Below are 16353 nucleotides of genomic sequence, written 5' to 3' on the forward strand. Positions count from 1 at the left end.
AATGTGAATAGAATCTAATCTAGTACATTCCAGCTCTAAAACATTAAGTCCATGTCCCTGTCCCAACCTCCTTCCTTCCAAGGGAGTTTAGGGCAATCCAGCTCATGAAGTACAAAACCAATGAGAGTGGTCTGGGTAGAGATGAATTTCTTTGGCAGATTGCTGGAAGCATCTAAATCTCATGATGAAGCTACATTTTCATCAACAGGGACAGAGCTTTCAACCTACCTCCTCATTTGAAAGTTTACCCTTTCATTAGCTGTTCACTAAGGATAATTTTCATCTATCAGAAACTCCCTCTTTTCCAAAGGTATTGATTTAAGCATTAGGTAATCTCGATTTTATTTTTGGTTACAGAAAGAAACACTGACCAACGATTCTATCGATTATCAATAAACAGCAGATCATCAGCTCACCAAATTAATAAACTGATCATTAGTTGCCCAGAAACTCTGCCTCTTGGGCTTTTCATTCATCTCAAAGTGAATGCCAAAGTAGGGAAAACAAGCAGAAAGGCAGGAAGGAGCTAAAAAACAATCCTATTTTGGTAGTGCAAACTTTAAAGCCCTATATAAGTGTGAGCTATTGTTATTGTAACATTTAGCTCTCTTTGAGCCCTCTACCAGTTAATACTTGAAAGCAGGGCCAAAGCTGTCTTCTTTACCCATTATATCAATGGTGTCATGGTATTTCCCCACCCAACTGGAGAGATCACACCTAGTCAGCTTTCTTCTATATAAGGTCATAATTTGGCATATTAAAACCTTGCATAGTAAAGCCTGCTGCTTTTTTTTCCTAATTAAGCCCAGAATCAAGAGGTCTAAGATAATTTTGATTAAGGTAGAGATAATGGCATTGATGAAAAAGGATTATAAGATCTTGCAAGTAACTGAAATAAAAACCAACTAAGATTATCAGAAATAAACTTCTTAGAATAGTGGCAGCATTTTCCAGTCTATTGCATAACATTCCATACTATTTCACAGTATACTTAAAGTACAGAAGGTAAGAAAGAACAGAATGAGCCTCAAAAGTTTGAGAAGCTGCCCATCACATAACCCCCCAAAAAGAATCCTTGCACACATAATGTTTGGCTAATATTAGTTCATTCTGGGCAGAGGTTGGAAAATTATTTCAAAACCATTTGAATTTATCCTTTGTATTTACTCCCTATTTAATTCTCATGAAAAGCTCTGGGATCACAAATGACTGAGCTCAGAAATGCCTAATGGACAGTCTGATAGTTCTTGGCTGTCAAGTTAATTATGACCAGTTGGAAAGATTTCTCTCAGATCTTATTTACAGGGCTATTAAAGAGGATTTGTGTAGCTTTAAAGTATGCAAAACTTGCAGTGAGAAGAAAAACCCTTCCAAATTTCTTAAACCAGGGTAGCCCACATTTTCAATTCAATACACATCAATAATGTACTAAGTGCAAGGCATGCTGCTAGGATTAGAGCAATTTAGAAAGATGGAAATCATTGGTACTTATCATTTTTGTATTAATCTACATTTTAAAGCAAATTCTCCTAATTGGTTAAAAAAAATAGTTATAGATTTTTTAAAATAGTACTTATCTTTTGAGATTTTTTTTCAGTTCATGTAAGGAATTTCCAAGCTAATAAAATTAATGCAATCAACATTTTTACATGGGTCCAGGATTAACCATTAATAAAATGACTAGTTCCAAATTGAATAGCAAGACATTTTTCTAAATTTCCTTTTATTTCTGGACTATTACAATATTCAAGATACAGTATTAGAGACTACTAAATGATACTAAATTTTACAGCCTGACTCCCTCATTACCTGCCATGCATCCCCTGCAATTCATTTGCTTTTCATTCTCCCATAAAACTTGCCATTCCGTTTCTCAGGTTTCACTGTTTCCTCCAACTGATGTGTCCTGCACAAATGTCCCTTCACCTTTACCTTTTCAAAACAAGCTATAAAATTCACTTCCAGAAGTTGGCCATAATTGACCTGCTTAATTTTATCCACTTTTCTATTAAGTGACTACTTGAGAATTTTCAACCATTTGATGACCCCCCAAATAGAATGGATTGCCTGGATAAAAAATGAACTCATTTCCCCTACTTACTCAGGAATAGGTGTGTGTAGGTGAGGATGGGGGGTGGGGAGTGAGGGAGGTTTCCACCCCGGAGTAGATTGGCCTTGATCAAGTCTGAGGAACTTTTCATTTCTGAAATTCTATGATTCTGACACTTCACTTTGCACAGAATTAATTTGCATCTGTTGATACTTGTAAATGTGCTCTTTAGTTGCTTCCACAGCTTAGGTTTTCTGTCAACTCAACTAAATTATAAACTCCTTCAGGGCAGGGATTGGTGTTTTAGTTCTTTCCTATCCCCTAGCACCTAATATGGTCATCTGTATATAATGGAGACTTAATAAATATTGTTGACTCACTGACTGGTTCTATGCTTGATAATGACATCATTTACCAACACTCTTCTCACTCAAAAAAATGCAGTCTTAAAAGTCCAATATATTGAAGGAGACCAAACGTAACTTTTAATGGCTAATTGGGAGGAGAGGGTTGTGGTGTGAGGTAGAAGGGGTGGTGAGATCAGGAACATTTTTTTGAAAAAATGAGTGGAGAGTTTCTTTTTACAATTAAAGTATACACCCAAACTATATATTCTATATATAGTAGGTAACTATATATTCTATTTTAAAAGGTTGGTTTTTTTTTTTTTTTTAACAAGATTTACAATGCTGGCATTGGAAAATTCTTCATTTTCTGAATTCAGTAGATGCCAATATTTGCTTTTTCCTCAGCTTTTGTTGCTGTTGTTTAGTCAGTTAGTCATACTGGACTCTTCATAACTACATTTGGGCTTTCATGGCAAATATACTAGAGTAGTTTTCCATTTCTTTCTCCAGCTCATTTTACAGATTAGTAAACTGAGCCAACCAAGGTTAAATGACTTACCCAGGATCACACAGCTAGTAAATTGTCTGAGGCCAGTTTTCAACTCAGTTCTTCCTGACTCCAAATCAAGAGCTCTAACCACTGCACCATCTATCTACCTCTTTTTCTTCATCAGAGACTAAGAATCACTAACTCTATAATTAATAACCTCCTTTTATTGGAATATTATTTCCTTAAATAATCTTTGGGTTTTGTCTTTATATCTTCAAAGTTTAGCACTATCTCTGGCACATAGTGGACACTTAATAGTAGATTGATAATAGTATCTAGAGCCCCTGGATTTAGGAATCAGGTCTAAGTGGGGGTGTGACCCAGGACAAACCATTTAACCTGTCTCTGCCTCAGTTTTCTCATCCATTAAATGAGATAAACAATCACATTTACTTTTCAGGATTATGATGAGGATTAAATGAGAGAATATTTGTAAAGCACTCTGTAAAACTTAAAGTGTTGCTTTTAGTTACTTAGGATTGCTTGTTTGATTTGAAGCCCTTCACTATCAAAGCTATTCTTTTTGTAGTTGTCTTTATTCTTGTTTCACAATATTGTTTTCCAAAGCCCATACTTGTACTTTTTCCTTTGCCTCTAAACTCTAAATCTGTGAGCCTGGGAGCCTTTATTTAACCTATCCCTTTATTTGTCAATCCCTAAGCATAAAAATAATACTAAACTCAAATAAGGTGTCTTTTTTTTTTAACAGAATCAAGATCATTTATAGAATCAGATTTTAGTTCATCTATATTTCTAAAACCATATTTATTCTCCAACTGGGGTTGGTTGACCTTCTATAGCTTAATGTCAGTCTTAATTTCCAGTATTATCAATTCATTCTTCATCCTTCATCATTATAAGAAATCCTTATAGAATATTGGTCTGGATATAATAATATTGGTTTTATTTCCTTGAAAACTCATTGCTCATTTAGTCTGTTGATGGGTTCACAGCACTGCGAGAGTAGACAAGGCTGTTCTTTATCTCTCTCCCAAATTGAGAATACAGACCTAAGAGAGAAACAAAAAGAGACCTGTCCACCCCCATCTCATCACAAGGAACAGTTCTAAGGAGATCCATCAGTGGGAGGTTGGAGCTGAGTGAGGAGGATAAGTTCTTCTTGGACTGCTTTGAGATCTGAAAAATTCTTTTTTTTACTTTATTATTTTTTTTTTTAGTATAATAACTTTTTATTGGCAGAACCCATGGAGATCTGAAAAATTCTTGAAGCTGATCACTTTCAAGGATAAATAGGTGTCAAAATCAGGATGGCCTGATTTGTAAGACACCTAAGAATTAGATATGAGAAGGCATATCTTATCTTCTATCAAGTCCAATCTTAGAGACTTTCTAAATCTCATGGCTGTTTTGGCTCAGATAGATAATTCTCACTCCCAGTACTTCTTCCAGGCATATATAGTGAAATTATTCTAAATTTATTTTGAGGGCATTGTAATTTTAAAATGCACAGAAATCTACTTTGCTAATATAGAATAAGAAAAAATATCTCAAGGAAATAATGCAGTTGGATATAAGGGTTAAGGATATGTCAGGGAAATAATGCAGTTAGGTACAAAAGTTAAGGAGGAAAGATTATCAGATATAGGGGGAAATTGAATTGAAAGGATTGAAGAAGTTAACTGATAAAGGAATGATGGGATTATTGCTAGAAACTTGATTTCTTTTCATTGTCTCTAATCTCATCATCTCTCCCAAAACATTCTGCTGACTGATATAAGATTAATCTTTCTAAAGTGCCATTCTTCAAGTCCCACTGGTACATTAGAATCTATGACAAGATTGGCCTGTGTTCAATATTAGCATGAATTCTAAGTAATCGTATTTTTGAGAATTTCATAAAATCCTTTCAGATGAGTAGAGACTGTCTGAAGTGTTAGAAAACTAGGTTTGGGAATCACGGAGATATGCTTTTACTTCTGTGGAATTTTATACACATCCCATAATTTTTAAAATATATACCCACAGAGATATAGGTATACACATGAGTAATTCTATTTCTTCATCTACAGGAAGATCTCACAAAATTATCCAAGATAAAAGGCCTGTCTAAATTCGTAAACAGTCAAAATAATGGAATATTTGGAAATAGTTTTATTACTTTTGCTATTTTAATGAATAAGGAAAAGTTGTGCTTACCACACTAATGAATCACATAAAAAATAGTACCTTTAAATCACTTGAAAAATTGATCTTTTAAATAATTAAATTGAAATTAAATTAATTAAATTTAAATAATAATTTCTTGTCTATTCTTCAGATCTACCTCACTTTGTTAACACATGAGTTCTTAGAGTATTGGATATAAATTTTAGAAACTCAAATTTTACTTTAAGCATACTACAGAAGGTCATTCTTTAAAAGAATGCTATTGGTGAGTCTTTTTATAAGTCAAATACAACCTTCTAAACTGTACATTTTCTAAGTTCAGATTTTAATATTTTTGGTTTTCTTAAATCTATACTGATTTGTGCAGCAAATTTTTTACTCCTCCCTGCCTCGCTAATACAAAGGTTCAGTTCACATCTTGAATTACTCCAGATTCTGATTTTTAAAAAAAATTGAATCTGTTATTTCATTGCTAAAGGAATCTCCAAATGAAGAAAATCCTCTTACCAATGCTAACTGTCAAATATTCTATAACTTCCTGTCTTGCTGAGTTGTTCAGAAAGGGCACTAAAAGGGTATGGGTCTTAAACAGAATCATACAGGAAGTGTCAAAGGCTCCTAGCACTTGAATTTCCAATTGAAGGCAACCTCTGGATTAAAAAATCCAGGTCTGTCAGATATTATAATCCAAGATACAAAAGATTCAAACCCTCCTTTCTCCCTCAATGCCACTGGTCTATCCCATCCTCTGATTCTAAATAAATTGGGCCAAAATAAATGATGATGCTTTATTATATTTTTAAACACTCCACATTTTCAATTTTTCTATCTCCTTTTTACAATTGGATTGAATAAAAACAAAGGCCAAAGGAGACTAACATTAATGCCAAACAACCAAATAATAAATTCTAAGGGGAAAGTAGACTAATTTTTCATAGTGGAGTTTAGTTTTACTTACATCTGTGTTACAGGAGCGATACCGTTTCCTTTCCCCAAGGCAATATTTTCCACCTCCTGAAGGTCTGAAAAAATATTTTGTTTTACATGTGAGTAAGATATATATATATATGTAGATATATATATACATATGTATATATACACACAGAGATTCAGATACTCTGTGATCAGAACATGTTATAAGATGCTTTAAAATGTTAAACATTCTTTTGTTAAATTTTAATTATTTAGAATATTGATAATTTGTAAGGATAATAATTTTGTATGTAGAGCATAAAATTAGATTGCTATGATTAACACTGTGTCTTCTCCTAATTGTCATGTTTAACATGCTTAGGAATATTCATTGAAATTTATACATTGCAATAGTCATTGCAATGAGGTGCTCAGTCTTAAAATCAAATAAGGAAATCACTCACTTTGAGAGATCTGCATAATACAAAATGATTCAAATTGCCCAGAACACAAAAAAAGGGACTTGATAAAGTATATTATATTATTAACAGGGTCTACACAAAAATGGTTTATTTTCTTTCCAGGCTGAAAAAACAGGAATTGCAACAATCTGAGCTGCTATTATTAACAAGCATCTTAGGAAGTCATTTGAGTTCAAAGTAGGAAATGTTAAAATATTTGTATTTTTAATCATTTCTAATTTAAGAATCACCTAGAGGTCTCAAAATTTTTGTTTGGAAGTAAGTTCACTTTATATTTTTTTTCTTTTCTTTTATGACTTTACATTCTAAAGATCATTTAAATTATATGTCATTTAGTGAAAATTTATCAATACTTAACTTCCTAGTAGACATGAATTATAGAATCATAGAATCTTAGAGATAGATAAATCTTAAAGAATAACATTAGGAAAAGTAATATGCCATTATTTGGACAGACTATTTTTAGGAAGAAAATAGCATATTTCCTTTTTTTTAAAAATTTCAGATAATTTTTTATATTTATTTTTATCATTTACTGTTGATTGTTTACAGCAGCCACATTTATGTCATATATGATGCATGTATTTTAAAATTTTGGCTCCCTTGTGCCTACACTGGTCAATTTAAAAATGGTATTTAGTTAATTTTGAATACCAGGGTCAAGGAAAGAAAATGACTCAACTAGCATGAGAATTAGGAAAGGGCTAATTGCCCTTGTTGCCCAGACCAGTTTACATGGTGGTGATGAGAGAGAGTAGAGACTAAATGTAAGAAAGGAGGAAAAAATGGAAAGAATCACTGGTTTGTGTTCACAAGGGACTAAGAACCCACAGAAAATAGTAGAGAGAAGAATTCAAGCAAAGCAGCTAAGAAAGTAGAATCAGAAGTGTTTTTTAAAAAATTCCATTTTAAGTGCAGGAAGAGAGAAAGGTTAGGTGTCAGCTAGGCAAGAAAAGGGATCTAGCTTTCCTTTTGGAGAGGGGAACCTTGGAAAGAAATATTAAGTCTTCTTTTAAAGAACAAAAAGAAAAACTTTCTCCACACATAGCCAATAATAAAAATAACAACAATAATGGTACAGAGGGCATCATAAGACACCTTATCGATTCTGTACCACTAAGTAAATATGAACTGGAAAAAAAAAAAAATGTCTTTTTGAGCTCTGGATGGGAAGGGAAATGAAAAGAGAACCTTAGCTAAAAATGGGAGTATCTAATTATCAGGTTGAGGAAGTATTCATTCTGTGGGAAAAAGGTAGAAGATAAAGTGAGAAGTGGTTCACCTGCCACTGTCACTAGTGGGAGACAAAAACAACCCAGCCAGCAAAGCACAGTGAAGGGCCTGGCCTTGGGCCAGAGGGAATTTAGTCCAAAGAGGGTAAGGGTGGGAGAAGAGCAAGCTGACCTGCCTCCAGTAGTCCTGGGGAGAAGGGTAGTGTCAGCTCAGGAAGATGATTAATGGGGGCATGTGAAATGGAAACTATTTTAACACATGGGCAGTATTCTTTTCATTGTGATTTGTGATGTGAATCAAGGCATTTCAACCCTTGAGGTGCTCTCACTGGCTCTTTTAATAGTAATGTACCAGTAATCATTTTATGTGACATGTGAAAAAACACACACACATACACACAAAAACCAAACCTCAGGTTTTCCTGAGGATAATGGAGCCAAGCTGAGGCCGGATTTGGGAATATCTATGAATCACATGTTACTTCTGAAAGTGGAAAATCTTATCTGATTAGATCCTGAGATAAAGGGCTTGATTAAGACTACCGTAGGGAACCTTGCCTCAAATGTTTAATTTTTAAATTGAGGGGAAGGAGGGAAGGAGGTAAGAATGGAGAAAGGGAGGGAGGGAGGGAAGGAGGAATGGAGAAGAAAAGGCAGGTCTGTTTAGCCCAGTTCTTTCTTTCTCCTGCTCTCCTGCCGCGACGGGCTACTCTGAAGACATGTGCTGGCTCACTGGAGAAACGTTTTTACAGATAACATGAGAAACCACAGCTTGAATCATTTCCAACTGTGTCTTTTTGTTGGCTCCGGCTTACTTTAGCTACTTACGCTGGACTGTCACAGTGTCTTAAGGATGAGGAGACGCCTCCCCCGCAGGTCCTGCTGCACTCTCCCCATACTGACCAGGGACCCCAGCCCCCATCTACGCTCTGGGGCCAAGTGCCAAAAGGAACACACTCTCCCTGATAACACCACTGCAAGATTTCATAGAAAACAGAAAATTAGCTTCCAAGTAGCTAGAGCCATCAGGACAGACATATCACATATCTTTATATATCTTTATCTATATCTATATTTACAAGGGTCAGACAATGACCAATTATAGGCATTAACACTCTCCCAAAAGATAACATACTGGTATTTCACTTTTCTTTAGCCCTATTTAGACAATAGTTAGAGGATTATCTTTAAAGGTCCTGATTTATAAATCTGGAACATACACCCCAGGAGGATAAAAAAGACCTAACTTGACTGCTTTTGCCTGGTTCCTCCTCACCCTACATTTTAGAGCTCCTCATTAGAGAGGGAGCTGCAGACCTCAAAATCTTTTTTAGACATTTAGGTCTCTTTAAAAAAAGATTTTTAGAAAAACACACACATTATTATTAAACTCATGGAATGATAACGCAACATGGAAAGTTCCCCAGTAAGGAATTTTTATGATGGTAATTGCTTTTTCTTTAAAAAAAGAAAGTCTGGTTGAGGCTACAATGGTAAAGGAATTTGTTGCGGTATTTCATCTACATGAATAGTGCAGACATAATAAAATTAATGCCAAGACACTGGGGACTGGGTACAAAAAATCATTATATATACTGACTGGCCATCTGTATAGACCCTGTACGAACATATGTCCTGGAATATTTTTCAGCTTTACCCCCTGCAATAAACCACATACACTGCACATAAGGAGAAAGCCATGCATAATTTACCAAGGGATAGACATATTATAATCAGCTCATAACTCTAGCATGATAAATCTTATTTTGCAGGGTATGGTAAACTGAAAGAATGTCTTCTTTCTTTAAAAAAAAAAAAAATCAAGACATTTTCAGCCTTTTGTTTGGGGCTCATTTTACACTGTCCAATACTGAGAAGTAGCAGGGAAAGACATAGCACATTTGTATCAATGACAAAAAAAATTGAACATGGAAATAAATACAAAAAAGTTGCTAATATTCCATAGCATATGCCCATATCCACAGACAACCTCTACTCATACACATTCACATAATGTGATTTTGCTACTGTTTTTCAATGAATATGATGAAAATAGATCTGCCATAAATTTTTTAAAATTTCACTAATGATATCAATTTGTTGGTCTCTTTCTGGTAGTTATCATTTCCCACTTTTTTTTTTTTAAAAGAAACACTTTCATAATTTGGTATAACAGAGAAAATGCTAAATTTAGAGTAGAAGGAAGGTCTAAGACCCATTTCCCCTCTACCCCTACAACACACTCATACACTTACTACCTCTGGGGCAAGCTACTTAATTTTATGTCTTACTGAGCCTCAGTTTCTCATCAGGAAGCACTGGGTTCTACTCTTGCCTCTGACAAATATTGGCTACATGACCCTGTGTAAATTGATTAATGTCTCAAGGTAACTAAAGTACAGTACAGATACCAGGGCTGCTGTAACACTCAAATGAGATTCTGTATTTAAATCACTTTGTTATATAGATGCTGAGTATCATCATCATCATCATCATCATCATCATCATCATTCCATTTTACTTGCTAAAAATCCATTAGCTAAAATAGCAGTTTTTAAAGTGTTTTGGTCTTAGGATCCCTTTACACTCTTAAAAATTCTTGGGAACTCCCTTCTAAGAAGTTTTGTTTATGTGGGTTATATCTACCAATAATTATCCTTTTAGAATGTGAGATGTCTTAGTTTTATTATGAAAATAATTATAACCTTGTATAGTCCATGAGAGGCATGGTTCTTTTTAAAAATTCAATAGTATTTTATTTTTTTCCAATTACATGCAAAGATAGTTTTCAATATTCATTTTTGTAAAATTTTGAGTTCCAAATTTTTTTCTCCCTTCCCTCTTTACAGCAGTTTCTCCAAAACAAACAAACAAAAAAGGTGATAATAGTATGCTTTGATCTGCATTCAGTCTTCATAGCTCTCTCTCTGGCTGCAGATGGCATTTTCCATACTAAGTTTATTGGAATAAAAGTACAAATATGGTGTTTTCCCAAGAAGCTTTTAAAATATTTTTAAGAAAAACTATTATTTTTTGGAATAATATGGCTTACTACTACTACAAGACCAGGGCTGAGAAGAGCTAAGTCTGTCATATTTGATCATCACATAATCTTGCTGCTACTGTGTACAGTGTTCTCTTGGTTCTGCTCACTTCACTCAGCATCAGTTCATGTAAACCTTTCCAGGCTATTCTGAAATCTACTTGCTCATCATTTCTTATAGAACATTAATATTCCATTATATTCATGTGCAATAACTTGTTCAGCCATTCCCCAGTTGATGGACATCCACTCATTTTCCAATTCTTTACCACCACAAAAAGAGCTAAAAATGTTTTTGCATGTGTGGGTCCTTTCCCCTCTTCACTAAGGGTTTCTGAGATCACTTTTTGCAAACCACTGAATTAAAGAAATAAAAAGCAGTTGCAAAGGTAATGTTTTATCAGCCTTGTCCCAATAGCAAATCCAAGGACATCAGACTATTTACATTTTTAAGTTTTGAACTTAAAAAGAAAAATAATACAAGTATTTATCAACAGGAAATAGACAAATGGAAAACTTGATAAATAATAATAACCCAAAAGTTTGGCAGATAAGCTAAGTAGGATTAACCAAAACCAAAAGAGACTAAAGTGACTGTTACAGTCTTCAAGTATGATATATGAAAGTTTTTGAAGAAGTTTGTGCCAAAAAACATACACAGAAGATTGTATAAGATGGAAAGTTGAAAATAAAGCAGGAGAGACTTTGATTGAATATAAGAATTTTCTGACTGTGAAAGTGAAAAAAAAAATCCAACAATCTATAAAGGAAGTATATGAGCCTCTATACCTAAAGAGATTCAAGAAGAAAATAGTTCGCTTTTAAAGAGCTTAGATTGAGGGTAGAATTTTTAGAAGACCATTTTTTCACATTTCTGAAGTAAAAGAATAACCTGAAAGGGGAAGATATGATGAAAGTATAAGACCTGGGATAGGAATGGAGGGGAGGAGAAATTAGGAAGACTGGAAAATTTTTGGCAGTTGGCTTATAACTAAGCATAACTAACTGATATATGGAGATTCTTCAGATAGGAAATGGAAACAAATGATCTCTTCAGGTATTTTTTGGATCTGTGTTTCTATAAGTACAATAATAAGGGTGGAAGAATACTTGCTTGTTTTTTGTTTTGTTTTGTTTTGTTTTGTTTGCTTTTGATATAACTAATAGTGGCATGGTCTGGTACAGAGAGATTTGGAGTCAGAAAGATCTCTCAATCATGTATTGCCTCTGATATACTGGCTGTGTGACCTGGTCAAGTCGATCTCTTCAGGTATTTTTTGGATCCATGTTTCTATAAATACAATAATCAGGGTGCAAGAATACTTGTTTGGTTGGTTTTTTGTGATATAACTAATAGCGGCATGGTCTAGTAAAGAGAGATTTGGAGTCAGGAAGACCTCCAATCAAGTATTGCCTCTGACAGATACTGACTGTGTGACCTGGTCAGGTCATTCATTCTATTATTGATTTTCACGAATCTTCTGCCCTTTACCCACACCCACCTCCAAGTATTAAATCCCTGAAAAGTAAAGAAAAAGAAAATATGGTGTTTTTAAAAGAAAATTTTAAAATATTTTCAAGAAACACTATTATTTTTGGAACAACATAGCTTATTACTGTTACAAAGCCAGTGCTGTTCATGAGCTATTGGTAAGACTAATGAGGTCTAAGTACTTAACTTGAAGCCATCAGATAATGGATTCCAACTGTCCTTTTTAAAAATGAAAAAGGTAAGTATTATCTGAAATAAAATAAATTAATTAAATTTTATTTTAAATTTTAAAAATCAAGTTTTTCTATTTCATTGGCTCATATACTTTTAAGACCACAAGAGATCACAGAAATAATCTAGTTCAGCCCCCTCATTTTACAGATGAAGAAATGGAAATTCAAAGTAGTTAAGTGACTTTCCCAAGATCACACAGCTAGTTGCCACCAGTTTAAAACTATTTCTTTCAACTCGTTAAAAAAAAATCAGTTATTGAAATAGCAGTAAAACATTTTAATTTTTTTTTTCTTGCTTGGCTTTTTCTTATCTCAAATACTGAATTATAATGAAGAGAAAGATTTAATAGCATCCACATTTAAATGCTATTTCAGACCAAGGCTTAGAAGTTATAGAATAAATTCACTAATACAAAGTTTCATTTATTAAATGTGATTTTTACCCTTTTCATGGGATAAGGAAAAGAAAGTCCTCCAATAATGATGGTTGCTATTCCAACTTATTAAAAAGTTGTCACAAAATAGAAGACAAAGCAAATAATCAAACAGACAAACCTTGTTTCCTATAGAAACGTGATTTTTGGTATGAGATGATTTCACTAATTAGGTTATATTACTTAGAATGTCATTATTACACATTATCTTGTGAATGGTTTCCTAGAAGCCCTTTCACTGCATAAATTCCTGCTATTTTTTTTTTTTTTTTATCAATTCCCTGGAAATATAACACAGTATGTAATTATGTCAGCAGGTTAAGTAATGCAAATTTATGAGTAGAGCACTAATAAGTCATAATAATAAAGGAATCTTCCTGTTAGCTAGTTTTTACAGAGAATAGGGTAAGATTTAACAATCCCTATGTGTGTATATATGTATTTATTTATGTATGCATTTTTAAGCAATTAGGAATGCTTGTATTCTAATCTCCATTTTGAACTTGATTACTTTGATAATTCAAGAGAAGTCATTTCATTTCCACGCTTTAGTTTCCCTACCTATAACCTGAGGATTCATTTTAATTCCTCAGGTTCAATAAGGCTGGGGGTAGTAATGGAGGCAAGGGAAAAGTGTAGTAAAGTAGTAGGTAAGCCAAAGCCAAATGCTGATGCATGTCTCAAGTAGTCAAGTAGTCAAGCAGAAGTCAAGTAGTGACTTTTTCTAATTCTATGCCATATGTAGGACCACCATTCAAAATGATAGTTGACTAGGTTAATTCCTGGAAAGGCAGACTACTTGCCTATTTATCTATGTATCTATCTCTCCACCCACCCACCCATCCATCCATTCATCCATCCATCTAAATGCTTGAAATGTTCACATAACAATTTCATGACCCTAAATGAGTTATTTCAACTAAGTGCTCTAAACAATTTTCTAAGATTGGGAGTTGCAGCTAAGTGCCAACATGCACTAACAGAAAGACTTTTCTCAAAGAATTTGCTATTCTAATGAAATATAAAGTCCAATTTCTGAAGTGTTTACTGAGATCAACTGGGTGACTGGGCATTCCTTTTATTAGAATAGGTGGGTAGTGCCAATTTCAGAAAAGGTCATCTTCAAGGAGTCCAAACTCATCCAATGTCAACAGGGAGGAAGTGAAAGGCCTGGCATTTACACTCAATTCCTCTGATAGTAGGAACACTCCTCCTACTCAATTACCCTACCTATTTGGGAAGTGTAGAATTGCAAAAGACCAAAATAAATAAATAAATGTCATAGATGTGTTAGTCATTTTTCTTTTCTCATCCTAATCCCATCATTTTAAGGAGTTTTTAAAAATCACATAATTAAAATAATCTACAAACACAATGTTTTCCTAAGAAGCTTTTAAAGTATTTTCACTATTATTTTCTGAACAATATGGTTTATTACTACTACTCCAGGGCCACAGATGTTCATGAACTACTAATAGGACTAATAAGGACTTAGAGTCCTTAATGTGAAGGCATCAAGTGAGGGGTTCCAACAATGACAATATATAAATAAAATAATGAATCTTTAAAAACAAATGAACCAGTAATCCACAAAAGGGAATTATGAGGTGAGCAGAGATGTAGATTAATTTGTTTCCCCTTCTGTAGCTAGGCCATTTTGGGGATGTAATTTTGGGATTACTTGTATTACAGCCAGAACTGGGCCTAGCCAGCATTTGGAAGGAGAGACCTCTAAGGAAATCCCAGGTTTCTAAAGGAAATGATATTGGTGATTCAATACAGAGTAGTATTCTTCCTGAGTCAGAACAGCCCTGAGTTGGAAGGAGCATATTGTGCTGTTTAGAAGGACTATCTTTCAGCTGGGATGTAAATAATGGTCTACTTTGCAGGTGCAGAGACACAGAACACTAACATCCTGGACCAGGTTCTAAATCAGAACATGTCATCCTTCAGCATCACTGTTTCTACGATAATTGGAAGAATTATTCTCCACTTCCTGCTCTTAACAATTCTGGGTCCAGTCAAAGGGCCCTGCATTCTACCCCAAAGGGAATTAAGAGCTAAAGACGAACATGAATTGTATCACTTATGCATTGTCTTTAAAAGGTTCTCTGAAAGTCTCATTCTAAGCCAATTTTCACTGACATGGTTCTGTTTCATGAACCAAGCAAGATAGAAGGAATGTAGGTGATTTATTTGCAAACTTCATTTTCAGTAAACTTTTTTCCCTCACGGGTTCTAATGTCATTAGATTGAGTTTAAGGCAAAGATTAAATATTTGAGACCTCCTTTGTGGTCATCACCAGGGCTGGCAAGAAATGGCTTCTGATTGACTTCCATATCTTTCATAACAATAATGTCAACTCTAATATTCTAATCTTGTTATCCCTATCTCTGTTTACTATTTCATCCTCCTTCTTCCAATATTGGTACAGTGTTGGTTCCAGTCCAAAGAGCTCTGACTCTTACCACATCTGAGGAAAATTCTTTGGCTGGAAGTTATGCTGATTGATTCTCAGGAGTTTCTGACCCGTGGACACACAGTACCAAGTGCACTGTCTGGGCTCATCAAATTTCCTCCTTTTGTTAATGCTACTGTCCCTGAGCATCTCCATTCAGACCATATGGTTCTTATTCGATCCTTGAATGGCTTGTTCAGGCAGCCTTCCAATGGCTGTAATAGCGATGTCAGACCCCCCAGGACTCACGCAAAGATCAGTTTTTAATTTTTTGGCCATATTTCTTACTCCATCTGTTAAATGTGCATGGAACAGATCCCATACTTGCATGGAACATTTGTGGAACTGCGCCCCCGGGCATACATCCCATATCTTTTGCAGCCAGAACTTGACGAGATCATCGTCCATCCAACCCTCTGGATGTATCTGTGCTATCACTCCAGTAATATTTCTCCCACTTTTTTTTTAAAGTAAAGATTTATTATGAACTATGAGCAGCTTTAGTTTTATCCTGTTGGCTAGACAGGGCGTATGTTCTTTCATGTTCTATCTGATGAGGGTTATTTTGCAGCTCAGGAGGCTAGGATCAGAAGTTGTGAGTCTTCCACTTCTATTTCTTAGACAGAGTTATTAGACATCGGTACCCTGAACTTTTAGAAACCTGTTAGTTTTAGTTTTAGGGTCATTGAAAGATCTCAGCAAACAGAAATATTTGGTTTATGGAAATAAATTTTTAAGCTACATCGTGCCTACCATCAATAAAAATTAGTTTCAAGTCAAAGTAATGGGAAGCAGAGAAGTTTCCCACTTTTCAAAATGCTCATCATCAGTATTTATGCCTCAGATATTAGCAAACTACCAATTTCCATTTATTATTTTGTTGATTGTCTAGATTTAAGAAAGCAGTGGAGAAAATGTTAATAATGGAGATTATGCTATAAAATATGTACTGCATAGTTTCCCTTCCCCTCTCCACCCCAAGAACTGGTTGT

General features: G+C 34.5%; 1 protein-coding gene across 2 annotated transcripts in view; it reads right to left on the minus strand.

Annotated features, from left to right (window-relative positions):
- Positions 1-16353, minus strand: part of ADAMTS6 (ADAM metallopeptidase with thrombospondin type 1 motif 6) — a 322872-nt gene that overhangs the window by 84770 nt on the left and 221749 nt on the right. For both annotated transcript variants that reach the window (XM_031965568.1, XM_031965571.1), the window contains exons 13-14: positions 8529-8674; positions 6033-6096 (exon numbers count right to left, since the gene is read on the minus strand). In XM_031965568.1, the coding sequence (XP_031821428.1) occupies positions 6033-6096; positions 8529-8674 (210 nt within the window). The remainder of the gene's footprint in view (positions 1-6032; positions 6097-8528; positions 8675-16353) is intronic.

The sequence above is a fragment of the Sarcophilus harrisii genome, chromosome 1 (genome assembly GCF_902635505.1).
Source record: "Sarcophilus harrisii chromosome 1, mSarHar1.11, whole genome shotgun sequence".
Lineage (NCBI taxonomy): Eukaryota > Metazoa > Chordata > Mammalia > Dasyuromorphia > Dasyuridae > Sarcophilus > Sarcophilus harrisii.